Genomic DNA, 21,339 nt, shown 5'->3' with positions numbered 1-21,339 from the left:
TTTAATTAATGAAAGTGATACATCTTTTAAATCACAATTATCTATCATTACAAAACAATGATATATTATTGCATGTTCTGACCACATTTTTGTGGGGGGGTTTCTGTTTGATGGTGACTCAGAAAATGTTGTCGAAACATGTAGCAAAATATCCTTGCTTTGCATAATAATAAATAAATGTGGTTTAAAAGTTGTGCCACTTCCATGAATATTTTATTCCTAAATATTTACTCCTCTTTACCTCCTTATTTTTTATACCTTAGTCGTCGGTTGATAAATGAATAATATAATTATATTTATCATAAATTATTACTATTAGGTCTATTATATTTTTAAATACTACATTCTTTATCTAGTCCCTTGGAATTTTCAAGAATTAGAAAAGTGTATTGAAATAATATTCCAACGATACAATATTTTGCTAAACTGTTAAATAATAACAAAATAGTCATTTGTTGGCGGTAAGAGCTTTATTAAAGGTTCTCGCTGCCTTTTTTTTCAGTATACTGTAACATATTGTTACGACAGCGGTAGTCACGTGACTATGGTAACACGTCATGGGTTTCTAGAAGGAACATCACTTTTCTCGGCAACTCTAGTCTTTTCCAGGCGCCCTCTATTTTAGTATATAAGCCAGGCAAATAAAGCGGAGATATAATTGCAGATAGGGAGATATAGAGACAGATAATCGAGTCAAGCCGTAAGTAAAGTGTGTAAATCATTGTGAATTATAGCGTGTGTTTAAGTTAAAGTGACAGTGGGAATTCTGTATATTGCAAAGTTGTATTGAGGAAGAATAAACTAGTTTATTTAAGAAAGGACTTGTATCGCTGAAGTTCCTCGGGAAGAATTTTTACGGGAAATTAACAAACGATCAGAGACGTAACAATATGTTATAAATACCACCTAAGTTATGTATGCAGTGTATTTTTTTTTCTTTTGTAGATTCATTTCCACTCCCTTCCTCAAACAATAGCATTACAGATACATGGTATTCTCAAATTAATCAGGGGGATTCAGGTAGCTTTCCATCAAAATATCTCTAATACTTACTACAAATGTTTAGGCAAGTCTTATTTCACAGCTAGTCACTTCGATATTCCACACTTTAATCACGAATCGTAAAACGTTATATATGGAGTTTATTTTCTTAAAAGTCTGTATTTCTCATCCATAGATCTTTTTTATCCCCATCGTCCTCTTGCAGGTTAGTTACGTACGTTTTGTCACTGGTTTCTAGTGGAAAAAATCTTTTTATTTGCCGATTTTATTTTTAAAAGTGCTTCAGTGGCTGCAAAATTATAAATAATTCAAGCTTCTGTGTTGTATATTATTTTTTTATGATTAAGACATGATAAATTCGTAATTCAATAGTAAGCAGTCTATCAAAGAAACATTAATTTTTGGCTCTATTGGTTAAAGTTTTTATACCCCTTCCATCATCTCATGGAAGAAAAAATAGATCATTTAACATTTACAGAATGGGATAAAAACAGCATGTCCTTTAAATTATACGTTAGTTACGTCTTACCGTTAGAAGTATTAGAATATTTGAATATTCATACACACGTGTGTATATTAAATAGCTACGCACACTATGAATAAAAAAAATTATTTTTGGGTGTTAATGTAAACATAAAATATTCAAAATTTCAAACGAAAAGAATAAAAATGTGTTTCAGTACATAAAAGATGTAAAAAAGGTGTTTAATAATTAACGTTGATTTTATTATTGTAAAATATTCTTTGTATAACTAGTTTTCAAGGTTATTTGAATGATAATAAAAAAAACCAGTGAATGTATGTATGTTATAGTTTCAACGATTGTAATTAACGTCGTTTCAAAATTCCATCTGGTAAACCAAGCAGAGAAGTCATTAATCACTAAGATTATCAAATAATAAAATTCTTCACGTACTTTCTCGAGACATTTAAGGCACAGTAAATTGACAAACAGCGATTTATAAGCATAATCAAAAATTCTCTTATGTTTTATATTCTTTCATAAAATAACTTTCATAACGGTTATAAATCATTGTTTGCCAATTTGCTATTGTATTAGCATAATAAGCTTCTGTACACAAGTACGTGAGTGTCAGAAGCCAGTTATCTTTCCATCTTCACTGGTATAACCAAAAATTGCAAAAATGTACAAAGTTTCTTAAATTTTTCGAAGGAATATGATAATGTGTGAACCCTTAAGTGTCGACAAACACAGTAGCAATTTTTTCACGCAAGCTTTATTTCTCGAATTAAACAAGACCTATAATATTAATCATGCTACATTAGCAATTGTCACCATAGCAATTATATTGAAACTTTGTTGAATGGACGGCAACTGCCTGTTGTAGAAACACGGGTGTAGAGGACGACGTTTCGAAAGTCTTCCTTCGAAATACACTTAGCAACGATATTGTTCACACAAATACTATTCTTCGAAGTAAACATAGCAACAACATTGTTATGATGTTTAACACCGAAAGGAAAAAATACACAAATGTACTTAATATTTGTGATAAAATAGCTCTTAGTTCCAGGCATTTTTTTTATTGTTTTCCTTTGAATTAGTCAATCACGGATGTGTAAAAATAGCCACACGTCGTTTTACCTACGAGGCATTTCGCTTAATACCAGAACTTGTCAGCTGGGCAGGACGTGATGAAAGATAAAATTCTATAGAATTTGCTATGTTTTCTCTTACACGAAAAGATAATTAAAGTTACTGAGTTAAATGTCAAAAACCAATAGACCTAATATTCGTGACAAACATTACATTAGACTGTATAACTGCATACTTTTTATTTGACATTTCTCTTAATTAATCCATTATGGAGTTCAAATAAGAAGCATGTAAAAAATAGCATTTTAAATGTATCTTCTGTCTACATATAAAATTGGTATTGTTGATACACTCTTGTCTACCATCATGTCTAGTACAACTAACGAGTTCTGATATTGAACGAAAGGCCTTCTGGGCAGCGAAGGGTAACAAACACTCTAGTAATTTTTTGTTACTGTTTTTATATGAGAAAATACGCAAAAAAATGTTGTTCTCGTGCCAGGATACTTATGAATCTAAGCCTAACAATACAATTGCTCACTGTGTCGTCAAAGGCTCATTGTGAATATTTTGTTTCTTTCAGTGTTTTCATTCTAAATAAGAATAATAATTGTATTGTTTCTTTATACCAAGGTTTATCTTATGCATACTTGTAGACTGTTTCAGAAATTAATTAAGATAGATTAAATCTGACATAGAGGTGCCGTTAGCAGAGATTATAGTTGAAAAACCAAGCGTGAACATTTTGTGTTATCATCAGTGATGAAATCAATGTATTTGGTTTATTCGATATAAATAATGACACGTCTAAACCCTTCAACTACGCTCCCTAAAAAGACATAAATATTTATGTTACAGAAATTATTTTTTGGTCAAAGTTAAATACCAATGTCAAGCTCTGTGTTTATAATTATATATTTTTTAATCTTCTCTCATTTCCATGAGATATGTTTGGCTGCGAAATGAAGTTTGAGTTTTTTCCATTATATTCAACTATTTCAACTGTGTTTATAATTGGATTTTTTTAATCTTCTCTCATTTCCATGAGATATGTTTGGCTGCGAAATGAAGTTTGAGTTTTTTCCATTATATTCAACTATTTCAACTGTGTTTATAATGATAAAATGTATTGTGTAATCTTAAAAATACTTGGATAATTTTCCTATCTTTAAAGTACCGAAGTTATAACCTCCGCCAATTTCCAAATCAGGGAAGCAAACGTCTTTTTTTTCTTTTCTTTTGGCAGAGTTAACAAAAAACAAAAGTTTCAACTAAAGGTGGCGCTAAAAACGTACTTTCTAAGTACAGTGAACCTCATATCGTGGTTCAAAATTTCGGCAGTGAAGTTTACGTCGTTTGGACTTCTTGAAGTATGTGATTAAATGAACTATATATTGGTTCTAACTGCAGTCCTTTTTCCAATATAACCACTTTAGTAATAACGATAAAAAAATGGTTTCAAAGATAATTTCCTTTTCCTGAAATTTGGAAGATTAAATATATATAAAAGCAAGTTTAAAATTCTTCTGTTAGTTTACACTAAACGTCCATTCAAAACAGTGTGAAAAAATAATACACAAGAAACTAACGTATAGGAAATTATAAATTTTCTCATTGCACTCACTGTTGGTGATACGATTCTGTTATGACAAAGCTTTTGTAAATCATAAAGTTGCTGTGATGTTTTATACGTTAACAAAAACATGACTAAGTAGAATGAAATGTTAAATAAACTTACAACTGCGTAAATATTTGCCTGTGGTGTCTCAAAAGGTTGAAAAGTCATTAATTTTGGTCGGGTACAAGTGCATATGTTTCGATATATCTATATATGCATATATGTATGCCTGTATTTATACTGGTATATATCTATTATACATATATGTATGCCTGTATTTATACTAGTACATATCTACTATATATACACACACACACATACACGTATAAGTAAAACGAAAGCAATAAAGCGATAGAAGTGATAACCATCAAAAGCTATAACTTCGATTATTAGAGAGATGTTTACACGTAATACAGTTTTATATGGATTTTAGCCGCATTTTTAGTAATCTTTATTGTATCAGCAAAGTTAGTGCTACATATTTTTGCCATTCACCTAGTTTGCGTTATACATATACATATATCTATGTAAAGCAGGAAAACAAAGCTTTACAATCTCAAAACACATTGTATACTAAATCATGCAAAGAATGTATGATCTTTACGATCTTATATTGAAATAGATTTGGGGAGTTTTACACTACCTAAAAGTTATGTATTTACAAAATAAATAATATCTAGTAAACTGTAGTTGAAGATTTCTTAACTCACAACTGGGAATTAACAAAGGATTTACATACAATTAATTGTTAAATAATTATCTAATTACAAAACATAATAGTCAAAATTAAAACTCCAGCATGAATTAATCCTTTTCATCACAGCAATGACTTCGTTTTTGCAAAAATATAGTAATTTCATTGTTATATAATGATTTTGAGAAAAATGTAATGTATATGATTTGTTGGGAAAGGAGCTACAACCTTGACTCCTTCAAACATTTTGAACATTAATTAAGAACTGAAGAAACTGTTTCTCCTTTAACATTCAGGTAAAAATTTATTGTAATGTTTTACGGATATTTTTATGATAGCCGAATACAATTAAAAGTTATTTTTATTAATATATACAAACTTTACTATGCTGTTGCACATAGAAAACTTGATGAAAAGAAAGGCGTTTTAAACAATTTAAAATGTTCAAATTACTTACATCTTGAATGTTTTTATCTTTTAAAACTTTTTAAAGTTTCTCATTTTTCATGCTGTCTCTGTATTGTATTTATCAGTATTAAATTTGATAATCGTAGACAAAATAATATTATACTGTCATGTTTGAGATGACTGATAAACGTATAATAATAAGTAGAAAGTGGAGCCACAGTTCTTCCAAAGACGTGTCGTGAAACGTGAGAGACATCATGAAAATTAGCTTTGAGTTTACGTAAATAGTTTCAAACATCATCAGATAATGGTCGTGAACACACAAACAAAGTCGGTAACGTCTACAACAATTTGCTACAACAGCTTATCTTAGACAGTACATTAATCAAGAACTTCAATATCGTCGCAATAAACATAAAGCATTCAATAATAAAATGACAAACAACGATTTATAAGCATCAGGAATGGTTTATTTTGGGGTGAATGTACTACGTGTTTCGACAGAACATAGTTCTGTCTTCTTCAGAAACATTTCTGTCGAAACATGTAATACGCCTCCCCCCCCCAAAAAAAAAAGTATATCACTTCATTTTGCGTTACAAACTTCTGTTTGTCGGTTTATTATTATATTAACATAATGTGCTTACATACTCAAGTATGTAAAGCATTCCAATTAATACAAGTAATATGGCCAATAGAGGGTGTTGAAAATCAGGAATCCAAGAGGAAAGACAATTCTGCTTGTCTTATCAATTCGTTTGGCGCAACCCCTGGCGGGTAACAGCATCAGTGTGGAAACTTCCTTGAAATTTGCCACAGTTGGTAGGTTCGTAAGAGTTTCATTTAAACTTGATATCTAAAATTGCAAAAAAAAAAAAAACAGTCGAGGAGATGAAACCTAAGGTACCGTTTTTCTGGTTGAAATAACAAGTACAATATTTACATTGAATCCAAATTATCTATGGTAAAAATTATGAACTGAAATTTTTAACAGCTTAATAAAAATATATTTAATATTTGAAATCACCTTACCTTCATATTCATAAACATGTGTTGAACTATTTTTATAATATAACAGAATGAACACTATCTATACCAAAGCATAATAAGGAAAAAACAAAAACGCTAGTCTACAGTGTTTGCATATTAAGAATATTTCTCATGAAAATCAAACTGGATACTGGTGTTGATTTAGATTATTTTATATTATAAAATCTTAAATCGCGTTTTTAATATTTTTCGAGATTTCTATACCATTGTCCTTGTTTCAGCGTATGGATACTTGATTTGGAGGATTGTTTGTTTTTTAATTTCGCACAAACCTACACCAAGGCTATCTGAGCTAGCCGTCCCTAATTTAGGAGTGAAAGTCTACAGGAAAGGCATCATTACCCACCGCCAACTCTTGGGTTACTCTTTTAGCAACGAATAGTGGGATTGACTGTCACATTATAACGCTCCCACGGCTGAAAGGGTGAGCATGTTTGGTGGGATGGGGATTCGAACTCGCAGATTGTGAGTCGAGTGCCTTGACCACCTGGCTATGCCTGTCCTGCTTTGGAAGTAGTTAAGTCTATTTTCCTAGTAAACTAACATATTTGATTTGTTTGTTTGTTTTAGAGCAAAGCCTATTTGTTGCGTTCACCGCAGCGCATCTGAACTCACGAAAAAGAAGTACTGAAAAAGAACTCGTAATATATTTTTTAAGCCTGAATATTCTTGGAAAGTCCATTGTTTGTTTTTTAAAACTCAAGTTACACATGGGGGCTATCTACGCTGTGGGCCCTCAATCATATCGCTGAGCTACAAGGGGCAGGTTTTCATTAAGAAAAAAAAAAGGTTTATTTGGATTTAATTTTGGCGCATGGAAGTTAATGCATGTTTAAGGTAACGTAACTTTGTTACTCATACTTCAATTCATGTTTTAATCTTACTTGTTTCATTCCTCTCTCTCTCTCATTCGCGAGTTTTTCTTTTTACCATAGTATTGTCAGATACTGTGAAAGTAGCAGTATTTCAAGGCTACACCAAGCTAAGTTTTATCTTAGGCATAGGAGGTTCTTAGTTTAACGGTCATTATATGATTAAAAATATAAACAGATCATACATCCATATGGCCCATGTGACTAGCAAAATATGTTGTTGTTTTTATTGTGTTTGTTTGTTTGTAATTAAGCACAAAGCTACACAATGGGCTATCTGTGCTCTGCCCACCACGGGTATCGAAACCCGGATTCTAGCGTTGCAAGTCCGCAGACATACTGTTGTGCCATTGGGGGGGAGGGGGTATTGTGACAGCAAAGCTACTTTTTTTTATAAGCAAATACTTTTTTACTTTTTTTTCTATTTAACCGACGTAGAATATATATATATATATACAGTAGAGAGCAAAGAGTGGGTTAGTGGTAACTTGAAGGACTTACAACACTAAAATTCGGGATTCGATTCCCTATTATGGACAGAGATCATTGTATAGTTTTGCACGAAAAATAGGAATGTTCGTTGTTCAAAATTTAAACTACACCGTACCATAGAAGACTAAATGAATAAATCATCGACCTCGACATAAAGATTCTTTGTATGTTTGTAAAAAAATAATAATTATACAAACTAAATATACTTTTATGGTCTTACGCGTCAAACAACATAGTCCTGATAATGGTCGACAAAAAATAATCACAGGTGACGAGTTGATTTATCTTCGTATCATGTGATGGCAATGTTTGGGCTAGTTTGAATTTCGTGCAAAGCTAACATAAGAGCTACCTGCGCTAGACGTCCCTAATTTAGCAGTGATAGACTAGAGGGAAGGTAACTAGTCAACACCACCCACCGCCTACATTTGGGCTACTCTTTTACCAACGAATAGTGGAATTGACCGTAACATTATAACGCCCCCACGGCATGTTCGATGGCGGGGATGCGAACCCACCACCCTCATATTGCGAGTCTAATGCCTTAATCACCAGGCCTATAATGGCGAAGAACCCAGCTGAACGATAACTGTGACAGCAGTACAATCATAATATATGAAAGGGTCCTGTAGAAGAAAACAGAAACAGAAATTGTCCATTTTTTTATACGTCTTATGCGTGTATTCTGGAGTTGAAAACAGAATACTACATTTTATTCTCTAACCTCCACATTCTTCTTATACTTAGGTTTATATTTCGTTCCTATTTTACTTCCCTTTAGAATACATTTGATTTCAAAGTCACTTAAGAGGAAACTTATATTTCTTTCTTTGATATATATACCGACATGTTTTATGCTTCAAAGCCAAGTGACTTCTTTAATCAGGGCATTAACAACCTGATTGTAAGATGGAAAAGCATCATCGACAAGAATGGAGACTATTTCATTTAATAAGTGTTTTGTTTTCATATATAAGTTGTTCAGGTTTTTCATCTAAAGAAAAGCGACATTAATTTCTTGACGACCTAATATATATATAAGTTAATAATGGCTTGTACCTAATGATGACAAAACCTGGTCGAAACGTTGTACATTTGTTGTTATGTTAAACTTATATTAAAGTTTTCTTCACTACCCATTCAAGCCGTCTCCAGCCATTATTAATTTCAAAGTGGGTTCCTCGTCATCGTCATAGAATATAAGTTATATTCTAGAGCGGAAATAGGAGACTAATAGATATTAAATTTTATAAAAAATGAATTTTTGGTCTTGAACTTCACATTTTCTTACGTTTTAGCATTATTTTTCGTTCCTTTCCTCCAGCGGATCAGCGGTAAGTTTACAGACTTACAACATTTAAATCCAAGCTTCGATTCCCCGTGGTGGACATACTAGATAGCCCAACGTGGCTTTGCTCTAATATAAGTAAACAAACAAATATTTCTTTCCTGTTTCACTTCCATTTCGCACACGTTTGATCACAAAGCCAACCAACGTCAAAATTATGAATTGTATTTCACTTCTTTAGCTATCATTTAGTTTAATGCAATTAACTTCTTCTGTTTCTCTCTTTGATTTCAAGTGTTCTTTAAGAGATATTTCTCTTAAGTATTGTCAAATTCGGCAACTCTTCCGACGAGCAAAAAATGTAAGTCTGAAGACTTGGAATTTAACATTTGGCTAACGGTGTCACAGCTAAAGGATTCGCCTTTCGTGACAATAATAGCTTTTGACATGTTTTTAAAAACTGCGAATTCGGAAGAATGTATTCTTTCATTCATCCAGTTCAAATCGAAATTTAATAACGAATCTTTGAAAAGTCGAATGTGAGCTTTTAACATTAAAAGACGTCTTAAAAGGTTCCAGCCACAATTTACAACCCAATACTTTTAATAAAGGTTATTTCAAAAGACGTATGGCATCCACCTCAAGAAGCAAAAAAGAAAACACAGTAGTATATAATGTGCTATTTTTAAAGTTAAATATTTTTTTTTATAGAAAAGGATATTTTTTTAAATTGTGCTTGTTTAGAAACTCTTAAGATCTTACCATTTTTCTAGCCCGCTCAACCTCTTTTGTCAGCCATGTTATATTACTTCTCTAATTAGATATTCGAACAGTTTATCATCGTCGTTTAAAAAATATAAAATATTTCCTTGAAACTGTCGCATATATGTATATCAAATTAATTATCCGTGCTTACAGGATTCGTCTAAGTGTAAGTTATAGGGTCGCTGAACCCGAATATGTCAGTGGAATTTTTGTTTCTGTAGACGCCATGTCTGAACCGAACCTGTGCTTATATTCCAAGTTACCAAACTTAGCACACGTTTTCAGATACTACTGTTTTTTGTTGTTGTTGTTTGTTTGTTTTCAGATACGGACATTCTCTGTGGTTAACTCTAGAAGTACTAGGTTTACTGGAGAAGCTTTAGAAGTACGTTGGCTCTGTAATTCATAAAGGGGCCTTTACACCTCACAAATGAGAGAGGCTATTTTATGCTAATAATTTTAAAGTATCATAACGTCTTTTTCAAGTTCTACACTGATTTATGAAAAGCTTGTCAGATTATTGTGAATAAGAGATGCTAACTTCCGAAAACCAATTCTCTGTACCGACTGCAAATCCAAGTCACAAAGATGGAATATACCTTGTTCACAGAATAGTATGGGGTTATGACTAGCACTGCTCATAGCTATAGAAATGTAAATAAATCGAGAAGGTTAATTTAGAGTACTGCTTTAGTCCACAGTGAAGTGAGGAAGATAACTAACATTACTTATTAATGTAGAAATCAAGGCTGTTGAAATAGTTAGCTACTATATTTCACTGTTGTTACCCTGGTATTAGTGTAGGAATCAAGGCCGTTAAAACAGTAAAATACTATATTCCTCTGTTATTTCTCTAGTATTAGTGTATGAATCAAGGCCGTTAAAACAGTAAATACTATATTTCACTGTTGTTACCCTGGTATTAGTGTATGAATCAAGGCCGTTAAAATAGTAAAATACTATATTCCTCTGTTATTACTCTGATACTAGTGTATGAATCAAGGCCGTTAAAATAGTAAAATACTATATTCCTCTGTTATTACTCTGATACTAGTGTATGAATCAAGGCTGTTAAATTAGTAAACTACTATATTCCACTGTTGTTACCCTGGTATTAGTGTAGGAATCAAGGCCGTTAAAACAGTAAAATACTATATTCCTCTGTTATTACTCTAGTATTAGTGTATGAGTCAAGGCTGTTAAAATTTTAAACTCTTCTATTCTACTGTTATTACTCTGGTATTACCTATAAGATGAAGCATTCAGATAAACAAAAATAAAAACCACTATCCAGAGTTCTCTTACTCCTATAGATTTTTTCATTGTATGAAACTACATTAGGAACAGAAATAGTTATATGTACGGGCTATCACACTGACCAGTTCACACAAGTGAAATATATGAAAATATAAACATATATAATATAAATGTTTGTAAGTGTAGTAAATCACAGCTTACTGGAACAATCAAGGTAGTTTTCATCTCTCCGTCTTCTGTTTTCACCTCCTGGATGTTTCGTCGCTTCCTAGCCAAATAGCTTACAAAGGTGAACTCTATCAAAGCTGCAAAGACGAAGAAAGTGCACGTGCCCATCCAAACATCTAACGCTTTGACATATGAGACCGGTGCAAGATGAGATTGTTGGTCACTACTCTCAGATGAAATGGTCAGCAAAGTGGTGACGCCTAATGTTATTCGGGCAGGAATAGCGTCAACATCGAGCCAAAAGGAAACCCAGGAGATGAAGACGATGAGAGTGGAGGGAAGATAGTACTGAACAAGATAGTGACCAATGGATCGTTTAAGGTCGAGTTTAGCTCGAAGACAACTGTACTTCCCTGAGGAAGAATCTGAGTCTGTACAACTTTAGGACTTACACTTCATACATTAATACAGAACATCATATACTCAATGACATCAAACCGCCAAATCTGAATCTGTAAAACTTTGGAACTTAAACTTTACACATTAATACAGAACATCATATACTCAATAACATCAGACAGCCAAACACTGCACTCTACATTAAACAACGGAGTTACTTAGAACGGCTTGGTTTGGTTTGAATTTCGCACAAGCTATTTCAGGGTTAGTTGTACCAGCCATCAGTAATTTAGCAGAGATAGACCAAAGGGAAGGCAGCTAGTCAACACCACACACCTCCAACCCTTGGGCTACTCTTTTACCAACGAATAGTTAGGATTGACCGCACATCATAACGCCTTCATGGCTAAAAGGGCGAGCATGTTCAATGACGAGAATTCGAACCCGCGACCTGCATATTGCCAACCCTAAAATGATTTAGAAGTTAAGTAATTTATGAAAGTTATCTGTTTTTCTAGAATTTGTTTTAAAAAACATAATTTGCTGATGCTGTTATGTAGGTCAAACATGAATTGAAAATATTATAATAATTATAAAAATGTAATATAATGTTTCTATATGTCCATTTACAATGTATTTATAATCACAAACGTCATAGAAAATTCTTAATAGATTAAGAAAACATTAAATTTCTAATCCTAAAGTATACATTAGAAGCATATACATTTTATATTTCTTATCCCAAGATTCATACAAAACCGAAAGAAAGACGTATTCATAATCCCAAGATACCAAAGGCACTCAAAAATAAGTTATTATTTTAAACGAAATAAAATATTTCCAGTACAAAGATGCCAAATACAATTAGCAAAGGTCAGTATCTCTATACTCCTTAAAACACTTAGAAGGGAATATATTTCTTATTTCGTACCGTCCATTAGATAAGATAAAAAACTAACATATTTGACCTATGATAATCTTATAAACAATAACGATTTGTCCTTAGTATGCATAAAAGCAAAGTGAAAAGACTGTCTTGAGGAATGTGTAAACGAACTGAACTAGATATATATTAAAAACAGAAGGGTTAGTCCTAAAGTCAGAATGTCGAATAAAGGCAGAAATACTGTAGGTATATATAATAAGTGTAATCCAAGATATCCCTGTAAAGCTGAAAACGTTCTACATATACTTGTACTTCAAATAAAGGTTTTGCAATGAAGGCAGAAACACCGTATGTATATATAACAGGTCTAATCCAAGATTTCTGTGTAAAGCTGAAAACATTCTACATATACTTGTACTTCAAATAAAGGTTTTGCAATAAAGGCAGAAACACCGTATATGTATATATAACAGGTCTAATCCAAGATTTCTGTGTAAAGCTGAGAATGGTACATATGTTTGTACTTCAAAGAAAAAGTTTCCAATAAAAGTAAAAATAAAACGATATTTGGTTAAAACTAGATATTCACTAAAACTGCAAAATAAGGATGTACTAACAATCCAAAGTAACCATAAAAGCAAAAAACAAAAAGAAATATATTAAAAATATAATAATAAAACTGGCGGTGTTTACAAAGAAGTCGTAGTTACAGTCCAATATATCAAATAGAAATTAAATGAAACTTACCGATCTGAAACGATTCCTTGCACTCAGTCAAGCTCACCTGCTTGAGCTCAAACTGTGCAAGCTTTAGATCTTTGTTCATCAGCACTGAATCTTTGTTCAACCATTGGAGTTTTACCTCTCGAACGGTTTTGGAGACTTATAGAGAAAACAAAACCAGTTTAGAAATTTCGAAAGCCCATTTAAAAGATGAAATGTTTTAAGTTTAATATTAACACAGTTTAATTGACTCAATAACATTTAAATGTGCTGGTATGTGTTATTACGCCTTGCACAAATCTGCTGGGAATTGGGAAATAACAGAATCATTGAGTATGTAATAATGTTTCATTCAGAAAACAATTAAATCATTAACTATGAGTCTATAAGTTACAAGTGCCTTTTTTGTTATAAACAGATAACTTAATATACTAAACTTATTTATATATTAAAAGTCAATTCACTATTAATTTCTTGGTGTTATATATGTAAAGAAACAAGAGTAACTTAGCAAAAAGACAGCTAAGTTGCAACGTCCTAGAACTGATACAGCATTGTCTTATAACATAATGATTTTTAAAATGTTATGGTCTGGGTTGTCCTCTAGGTTTTTATTTTGTAATAAAAAGTGGTATAAATACGGTTTAACTCATTTTCTTGAAATTTGTTGAATTATTTTGGCCATACTACTCATCTTCTTCTTCAGTTTGACACTAATTTGTTTCATCAACAAAGTCGTAATCGTTTCTAAACATTAATTCTAAACAGTCTTCGAAGCATATAACACATTTGACCTTTTTAATAATAATATTCTTCGTAGGGGATTTTTACATAAGAAAAACATCAAAATGCACGATATGTGATATTTTGTGAGGCAGTTTTCCATATCTTTCACATATAACGCATTTTCAATAAAGATTAATAGCCCTGCTTTTATGTGCAAAGGAAGAATATACAGTGGAAGTTAGAGAACTCACATGACGCCAGCTCGATGTCGCAGGACTGAGCGTCTAATGGATAACGTTCCATCTCCATCATACAGGAAAAAGTTAATTTCAGTCTATGAGAAAAATACACATACATATATATATAAACTGGACCATGTCTAGATTTACTGGATTACGAAATTAGTGTTTAACGAACACAAGAAATGCATTATCTTAACAAAAAAAAAGATCTAAGTGATAATATCTACTTGGAACTAATAATACCTGGAAGATAGAGCATAATTAATTATCAAATGTATTTTGTAATGTATATCAAGTCCTTACTTTACAGGCCTAATTGGCGTAACTGATTTTTCTTTATTGTTCTCCTACTATTTTATTAAAATTTAGGAACACCAGATCTCATCAATCTGATATTCTTTTGTAAAACAAAACATATATAACATGTATATAGCAAGAGAGAAACATGTACTCGTTCCTTCTTTAAAACAAGAAATGATCAGTTCTTTAAGAACATATATTCGTTATAGAAGTAACTGCCAAAAAATAAGTACTTTATAATAACTGACTTGTACACACCAAATCATAATTATATGTATAATATACTTGATATGAGTATTATATGTATTTTGGTCACAAAACCAACATCTATAATAAAATCGTCGTTTTGATATCACCAGACACTTTTCAACAAATGTAACATTTTACTTTATTTGAAGAGATTACATGATTCCTCATGTTTTAAGCTTGGTAACCACGTTTTGATCTGTGCTAGCAGCTCAGAAGTGCGTCTTCAGACGAGCTTCAAAACATTTGGATGAAGTCTATTGAAGCCTTTGAGATGAAATATAGTTCTCACAAAATCTTCCTTAAACATTTGAACATCATAGATTATATATATATATATGTGTGTGTGTGTGTGTGTGTACAGTATTGGAAATAGTTCTGTTTACGCGGACTATTCACATGAAATGAATAATTACAGCTAAAGGCTTAACTTATCATTAGTACAACATATCATTTCAAAAAAATATAAAAACAAAACCTGAATAAGTTGTACAATACCATTAGGCATGGGATTTTGTGGGATGAAGAATCATATTTGCTCTTAATTCTAACCTTATATGAATTCCACATTTGAAACTTCCAAGCAGAGAATTGGGTTTGATAGACTATGTATCACGTCCGTTAGACATGTCCTATTCCTCTTTCAACAAAGTGAACTCTAACCTTTCCCACACTGATGCTTGTATCCTGATTTTATTAGTCTCCACCTTCCGCACAACGCTTCTTATTTTCAGACAATTAATAACTAATATATGCGAGATAAGTAAATGAAAGATGTTCCCCGGCAGTTCAGCGACATGCTTCGGGGGCTTATACCACTGTAATTCGAGACTCGATCCCCTCGGCAGACAAAACACAGATATTCCATTGTGTAGCTCCGACTTAAATTAATACAAACAAGTGAAAGTTATAACCAGTGTTTGTTTTTTTTTAATTTATTGTTCTTGATTTAATTGATTCAACTCTAGACTATATAGTCTTTGTTTCACTAAACAAGGTATGATCTTATCACGATGTGTGATAATTTTTTTTTGTTATGACATTTAAACTAGGTTGCTCGAAATGTGTATAAGTTTATTTTGGAGAATTATTCTTAAAGCGAAATATAGAACAAGTCCATTATAATTAATGTATCCTTATATATAAAAACACTTTTTATTACTTTTATCACTGTATGGAAGTTTGAACGTCCTACTTATTTGAGTTGATTACACTGTAATTAAAATGGTTAAACATCTAAGGTTAAGTCCGATGAAATACTGGTAGACGTAAAAACATTAGAACAAAACCATTGGAATCACAACAAATATCACGTGAGCAACAATTTAGACAATGAAATATTAATAAACTGGTGATGAAAACAATACAGCGGAGATCAGGCATTGTTAGGCAGTCTTGTATGACTAATAGATTAATAAAGAAAATATGCGAATAAATGGGAGAGTCATTAATATTAATTATTCGAGCAGGGAAGGTGTAGTTAATGCATTAGAGATAAATTAAAATTAACAACCTGTAATTACTACACCATAATAAGGAATAGAGAAAGATGACTACGTCCAGTTTTCGTCCTTGAAGTGCTCAAACAATGTAATAGGATAAGTTTGTTACTTACATTTCAAACAAGATTAATTAAAATAATGAAAAAAAAACTGGATCTTAGACGAACTAATTTCCTTGTATATCCAATTCTTATACGAAGATGTGAGTGAAAGTTCTGAAAAATGATATAATGTCCTTGATTAAATCGTTGCCTAGTGCTTTGGAGCTTGTGAAGCACTAGTTTACTTAGTAAAACAATTTCTAGTATGTGTGCAATTTTTACCGGATATTAATTTTCACTCTTGTATCGCTATATATATACATTCTGCTTTTCGTGCTTAAGACTCGTTATTGTATGGATGAAGCATAGTTAAATATGCTTAGTATGACAAACAATGACGACTTCATTAAACTAGAAAATTATGCTTTTCAAACCTCCCCCCCCCCAACCTGATGGCTTAGTGGTAAACTTAAGATCTTATACAAGTAAAATTAGAGTTTCGATACTCCCGATGGGCCGAGAACAAATATCCTATTGAGTATCTTTGCGTTTTACAGCAAACACACACAGACAAAAAATCTTCCGACGGACGGGAGAATTATTTATAATATGGCGTTTCAAACCGGTGCTAAAACCGGACAATATTTTTGAAACTTGGCTCTGACTTGCAAACACAGAAACAGTCATTCTGACAATAAACCTGAAGACGAAAGGCGGAAGACTTTCGAAACGTCGTCCTCTACAGTTGTAGGTTTCTACAACAGGCAGTTGCTGTCCATTTGAAACTTAGATTCATAGTAAAATAAAGTTTGTAAACCAAGCTAATTATATATCTTCATGCTTTGAAAAAAGTACACAAATACATTCTGAAATCTTAATATACAAACTTTAACTTATTTCCGAATCTAAAAGAGACGTGTGAAAATAAATTTCGACAACGTTCGTATTTCTTACATGCTATTCGGCCAACAAATGTGATTGGTTATTTTAATTGACATTTCGCGAAACCAGACGTAACTTTAGGTTAAGATCACGTGCACGTACTTTTCTGTTAAGTGTTACTGGATGAGAGAACCTAATCGGATTAGTTTGAGACAGACATGAACAGATCCTTATAAACTTTTCATTCACTACCAAGCCTGGTTTCTAATCTAGGTATTTATTCCTGATCAATCAACAGCTTGCTAAGCCTTCAAAACCGGAAAATAAATATCACGGAATTTGATTAACTCCTAGATCCCACTTCAACAAATTGCAGTTAGTCCCATTGGTATCTAAATATATATTACGTTATAGTAGTTCCAGTCTTTATTTTAGTTTTCAGTCATAGTTAAGTATCTTTATCTGGAAAGGTTTTAAGTATAGTTCAAAACTCACGTGAATAAATTAAACAAGTTATTCTGTCTTCGGAGTATAATTATTCCAATTGAAATACCGAGTAACTTTGATCATTAAATATTACAGAAAACTCTTCTTAAGTTGTTATACTTTCCAAAATATTCTTAGATCACTGTATTTAAACAATAGCCTAAAATTTATTTAGAAAAAAAAAACGACCTTTACTCTCCAGATAATAACAAAAGAAACTTTTTTTTTATTTCAGCCAACGTTTCGCCATCATGACTTCACCAAGACTTATCATACAAGAAAATACTTTCAAATCACTTCAGACATTTTTAGTTGTGGAAAGATAGCCTCATCTGTTAAATTATTTCAGACATTATTTTAACAAGTCTTCCACAATATTCTGTAAAGTTATTCCACCCCACAATGTTATTTAAGTAACGATTTATCATCTGTATTTCACTTTCATAGGTGAACCCCCCCCCAAAAAAATGAATTATAACAAAATTTGTAAAATTTTAACAGATATCTGGACCACCGTGACCCGTTGGGTCAACCACTATTCAGAAGTTATGAAGAATTCAAGCTAATTTCAATATTGCACCGAAATGAAGGTTTATTTTCAGATAATTTAATTGAATATTTCAATCCATTCGTATTAATCATAATTCAAGAAAAGATATTTGATTGTTGATCGGGAGTGAAAGGAAAGACCATTCCATTTTTCAAAAGAAAAAGTGAAGTTAGAAGTTTCATAAAAAACGGTAGTGTGAATGATTTTTTGACTGAGAAAATAAGCAAGCAAACAAACAAATCTCAGAGTTTTAGTAGTATTTAGATAGAATCTTCAAGATCTTGTTTTTATCGTCTTACGCCTTTTAATGAAGATGGGAACATTGACAGGGAAATAATATAATAGCTAATCCTTGGCGAGAGGTTTTCGTTTATAAAATTTTGTTGTTGTTCTCGACTTGATTTTTATTTTATTACCTCGTCTCCGTAGTTACTATTTGCAAATAGTCAATAATATTGTAGGTCCATTTTATTGTTGTTCTTTCTATGCGCCGTTAATAACACATTTTCATCTCATCATTTAATTTCTGTTTTGCATATATTCTTGTATAGAAGATATTTTAAAGTGATTCATCAGGTGCAAAATGAATAAATAGATACATAAACCGATATGTGGTGCCATCTATTGTACCTAAATAGATCTAGAAATGTTCATAAAAGTGACCCGAAAAACGGGGCTAACTCGGTAACCCGTGGCCTGATTTTAACGAAACTTGTTTTATTCTGTTTCTATTCTCATTTCTATTCTCATTTCATTACAAATATAGCGGTATTGTGCGCCGTGTTTGCTGTATTTAATTACAGACAAGCAAAAAAACAATCTCAGAGTTTTAGTAGTATATAGATTACACAATTATTACTTGATGATATCGATTTGGAAAATTATAGAAAAAGTGAAAAAGTCTGGACCACAGTTTGTCAAGGATAAAACAGTCTATTTATGTGTTACTTGTAGCAGGTTAATTATATTTGATGTAATTAATCAAAACATTTCATGTAACAAAAGAAAAACTGGTTCTATTCTTTAACATAAAATTAATAACTTCGTCAGTAGACGAAATTGTGATCTGGTGATGGAAGCTTACAACTCAATAGTAGGTAGAACATTTAGTGAAATATTTTAATCTATTTATTATTGATAGAAAATTTTCTCAATAAATATGACACTTGGAGAAACTAAAAAATGTGAGAATTGAGATAGAAAGTAAAGAGAACTAAATGGACGACACACACAGCGAGAAAGTGAATGTCAAGATGCACGAGAAAGTACTAATATGATATTATAGAACTTTATGACACACCAAGGCTGTTTATTGAAACCCTGTTAATAATTTCAGGAAATTAAACTAATCATTATGTCGCCTAAAAACCTAAAAAGAAAAATATTGGAATTTTCATTCAAAAAAGCTCGAAATAGGAGATTGACCAAGTTACTTTAGGAGGCAAAATACCTTATTACAACACTACAAGTGGTTCTGACAACTACTAACAATGGATATAAATTGTGGGTTACAAAAGTACAATATATTGCAGTTTAAGGTGGAAAAACCCAAGAAAATAAAAAGGTGAGATATAATTTGATATTTTATATGAACGTAATGAAAACAGTTGTAATGAAAGAAGTGATGATTGATGAAATAAGAAGTACAGTCGAGACTGAGAATAGAATTCAATAAAATTAAAATTAAATGTCGTGATTCTAAATGTGTTGCAGCAAAAACCTTACATATTAAAAGATGGGAAATAAAGTAATAGAAACAAGTCACTGAACTTGAAAGTAATAGAAATACATTAACAAAATAATAATTGGTACAGTTTCTAACTTCTGTAGGAATGCCGAAAAATCACGAATTGTTGTTAATCTTTTTGAAACCAATTTTCGAAACAGTTAGAAGTAAAGTAACGTTGAATAAGGGATTCAGCATTGGGACTTATAACAGTGGCACAGCGGTATGTCTTTAGACTTACAATGCTAAAAACCGGGGGTCGATACCCGGGTGGGCAGAGCACAGATAGCCCATTGTGTAGCTTTCTGCTTAACTTCAAACAAACAAACAAATATTTACGAGGCTCTACACATACAAAAACTATTCAGACACAACATATAACGCTAAAACAATGAAGATAATGTTATATACTTAAGGTATGACTAAATAACTCACGAAAAATGTACTATTGTTGACACATGTGTTCGTGTATTCTGTTAAAATGATGAAACTAACTGAGCATGTTTATTTGTTTCTGATAATTGTCCGAAGATATACAATGGCTATGTATGCTAGCCGTCCCTAATTTTCAACCGATAAACTAAATGGAAGACAGATAATCAATAGCACACACCGCCAACTCTTGAACTACTCTTATCTTATTGAGCAGTATGATTTGACCATCATTCTTATAACGTAGCTATAGCCCCAAAGAGCGGAGCGCGACTTTGCATCAAAGGGATTCTAACCAAGGAACATTTAGAATGAGAGAATCTAATTAAATAAGGGATAAACCTAAACACAAGAGAAAATAAACTAAAGATATTATCATGGAATACTGATAATTTGAAAAGGTATATTAAGGAACAGACAATTCTATTTTTTCGTGGAGTTTGAGATAAATGCTGTAATTGGTTCTAAACCATGAACCCTCTGATCCACAGTATGACCACACTAACAACTAGACTACGCCCTATTCAATATTAACTAAACATATAATTTCATGACATACCACATACTTCCCTTACAAACACAGATATAAAATGTTAAAACCAAGAAAACTGAAAGACCCATTAAGTAAAACCAATAAACACCTTGATTTAAAAATATTTTTGATGCATTGGCTTTAATCCTATAATTAGTTTTTACAGCCCCGATTGTTTGTATTTGATTCAAATAACCTTTTCTTACTTTGCTGTAGGTTTTTCAGATCACATTAATTATTACCTTACAATCAACACCATGTGGTCCAAGTCGTTATATTTGTGTTTAAGTGCTAAGCTGTACAATGAGCTATTTGAGCTGTGCTCACCACGAGTGTCGAAGTTTTTGTTTCAGTTTAGGTATAATTTATATGTAGATAATGTATACTATCGCCTTCTTAATTAATCTTAAATACTTTTACCTAGAGTTTTATTACACCAGGAAGATAACATTTTGCTCTGTTAGTATATATCTTTACATTAAACACATTCAATA

The 21,339-nt window shown here is 31.9% G+C and overlaps 1 protein-coding gene across 3 annotated transcripts in view; it reads right to left on the bottom strand.

Annotated features, from left to right (window-relative positions):
• Positions 1–4,594: 4,594 nt before the first annotated feature.
• The window catches only part of LOC106458413 (glycine receptor subunit alphaZ1-like), an 86,114-nt gene continuing 69,369 nt past the window's right edge, over positions 4,595–21,339 (bottom strand). Inside the window, exons 5-8 of one of the 3 annotated variants that reach the window (XM_022384624.1) lie at positions 14,158–14,240; positions 13,205–13,339; positions 11,206–11,603; positions 4,595–6,136 (exon numbers count right to left, since the gene is read on the bottom strand). In XM_022384624.1, the coding sequence (XP_022240332.1) occupies positions 5,954–6,136; positions 11,206–11,603; positions 13,205–13,339; positions 14,158–14,240 (799 nt within the window). In that variant the 3' untranslated portion in view covers positions 4,595–5,953. The remainder of the gene's footprint in view (positions 6,137–11,205; positions 11,604–13,204; positions 13,340–14,157; positions 14,241–21,339) is intronic. The other 2 variants (XM_022384625.1, XM_022384626.1) reach the window with 2 other exon arrangements.

The sequence above is a fragment of the Limulus polyphemus genome, unplaced genomic scaffold (assembly GCF_000517525.1).
Source record: "Limulus polyphemus unplaced genomic scaffold, Limulus_polyphemus-2.1.2 Scaffold459, whole genome shotgun sequence".
NCBI lineage: Eukaryota > Metazoa > Arthropoda > Merostomata > Xiphosura > Limulidae > Limulus > Limulus polyphemus.
The sequence above is the reverse complement of the archived record's forward strand: the minus strand, read 5'-3'. Positions and strand labels throughout refer to the sequence as shown.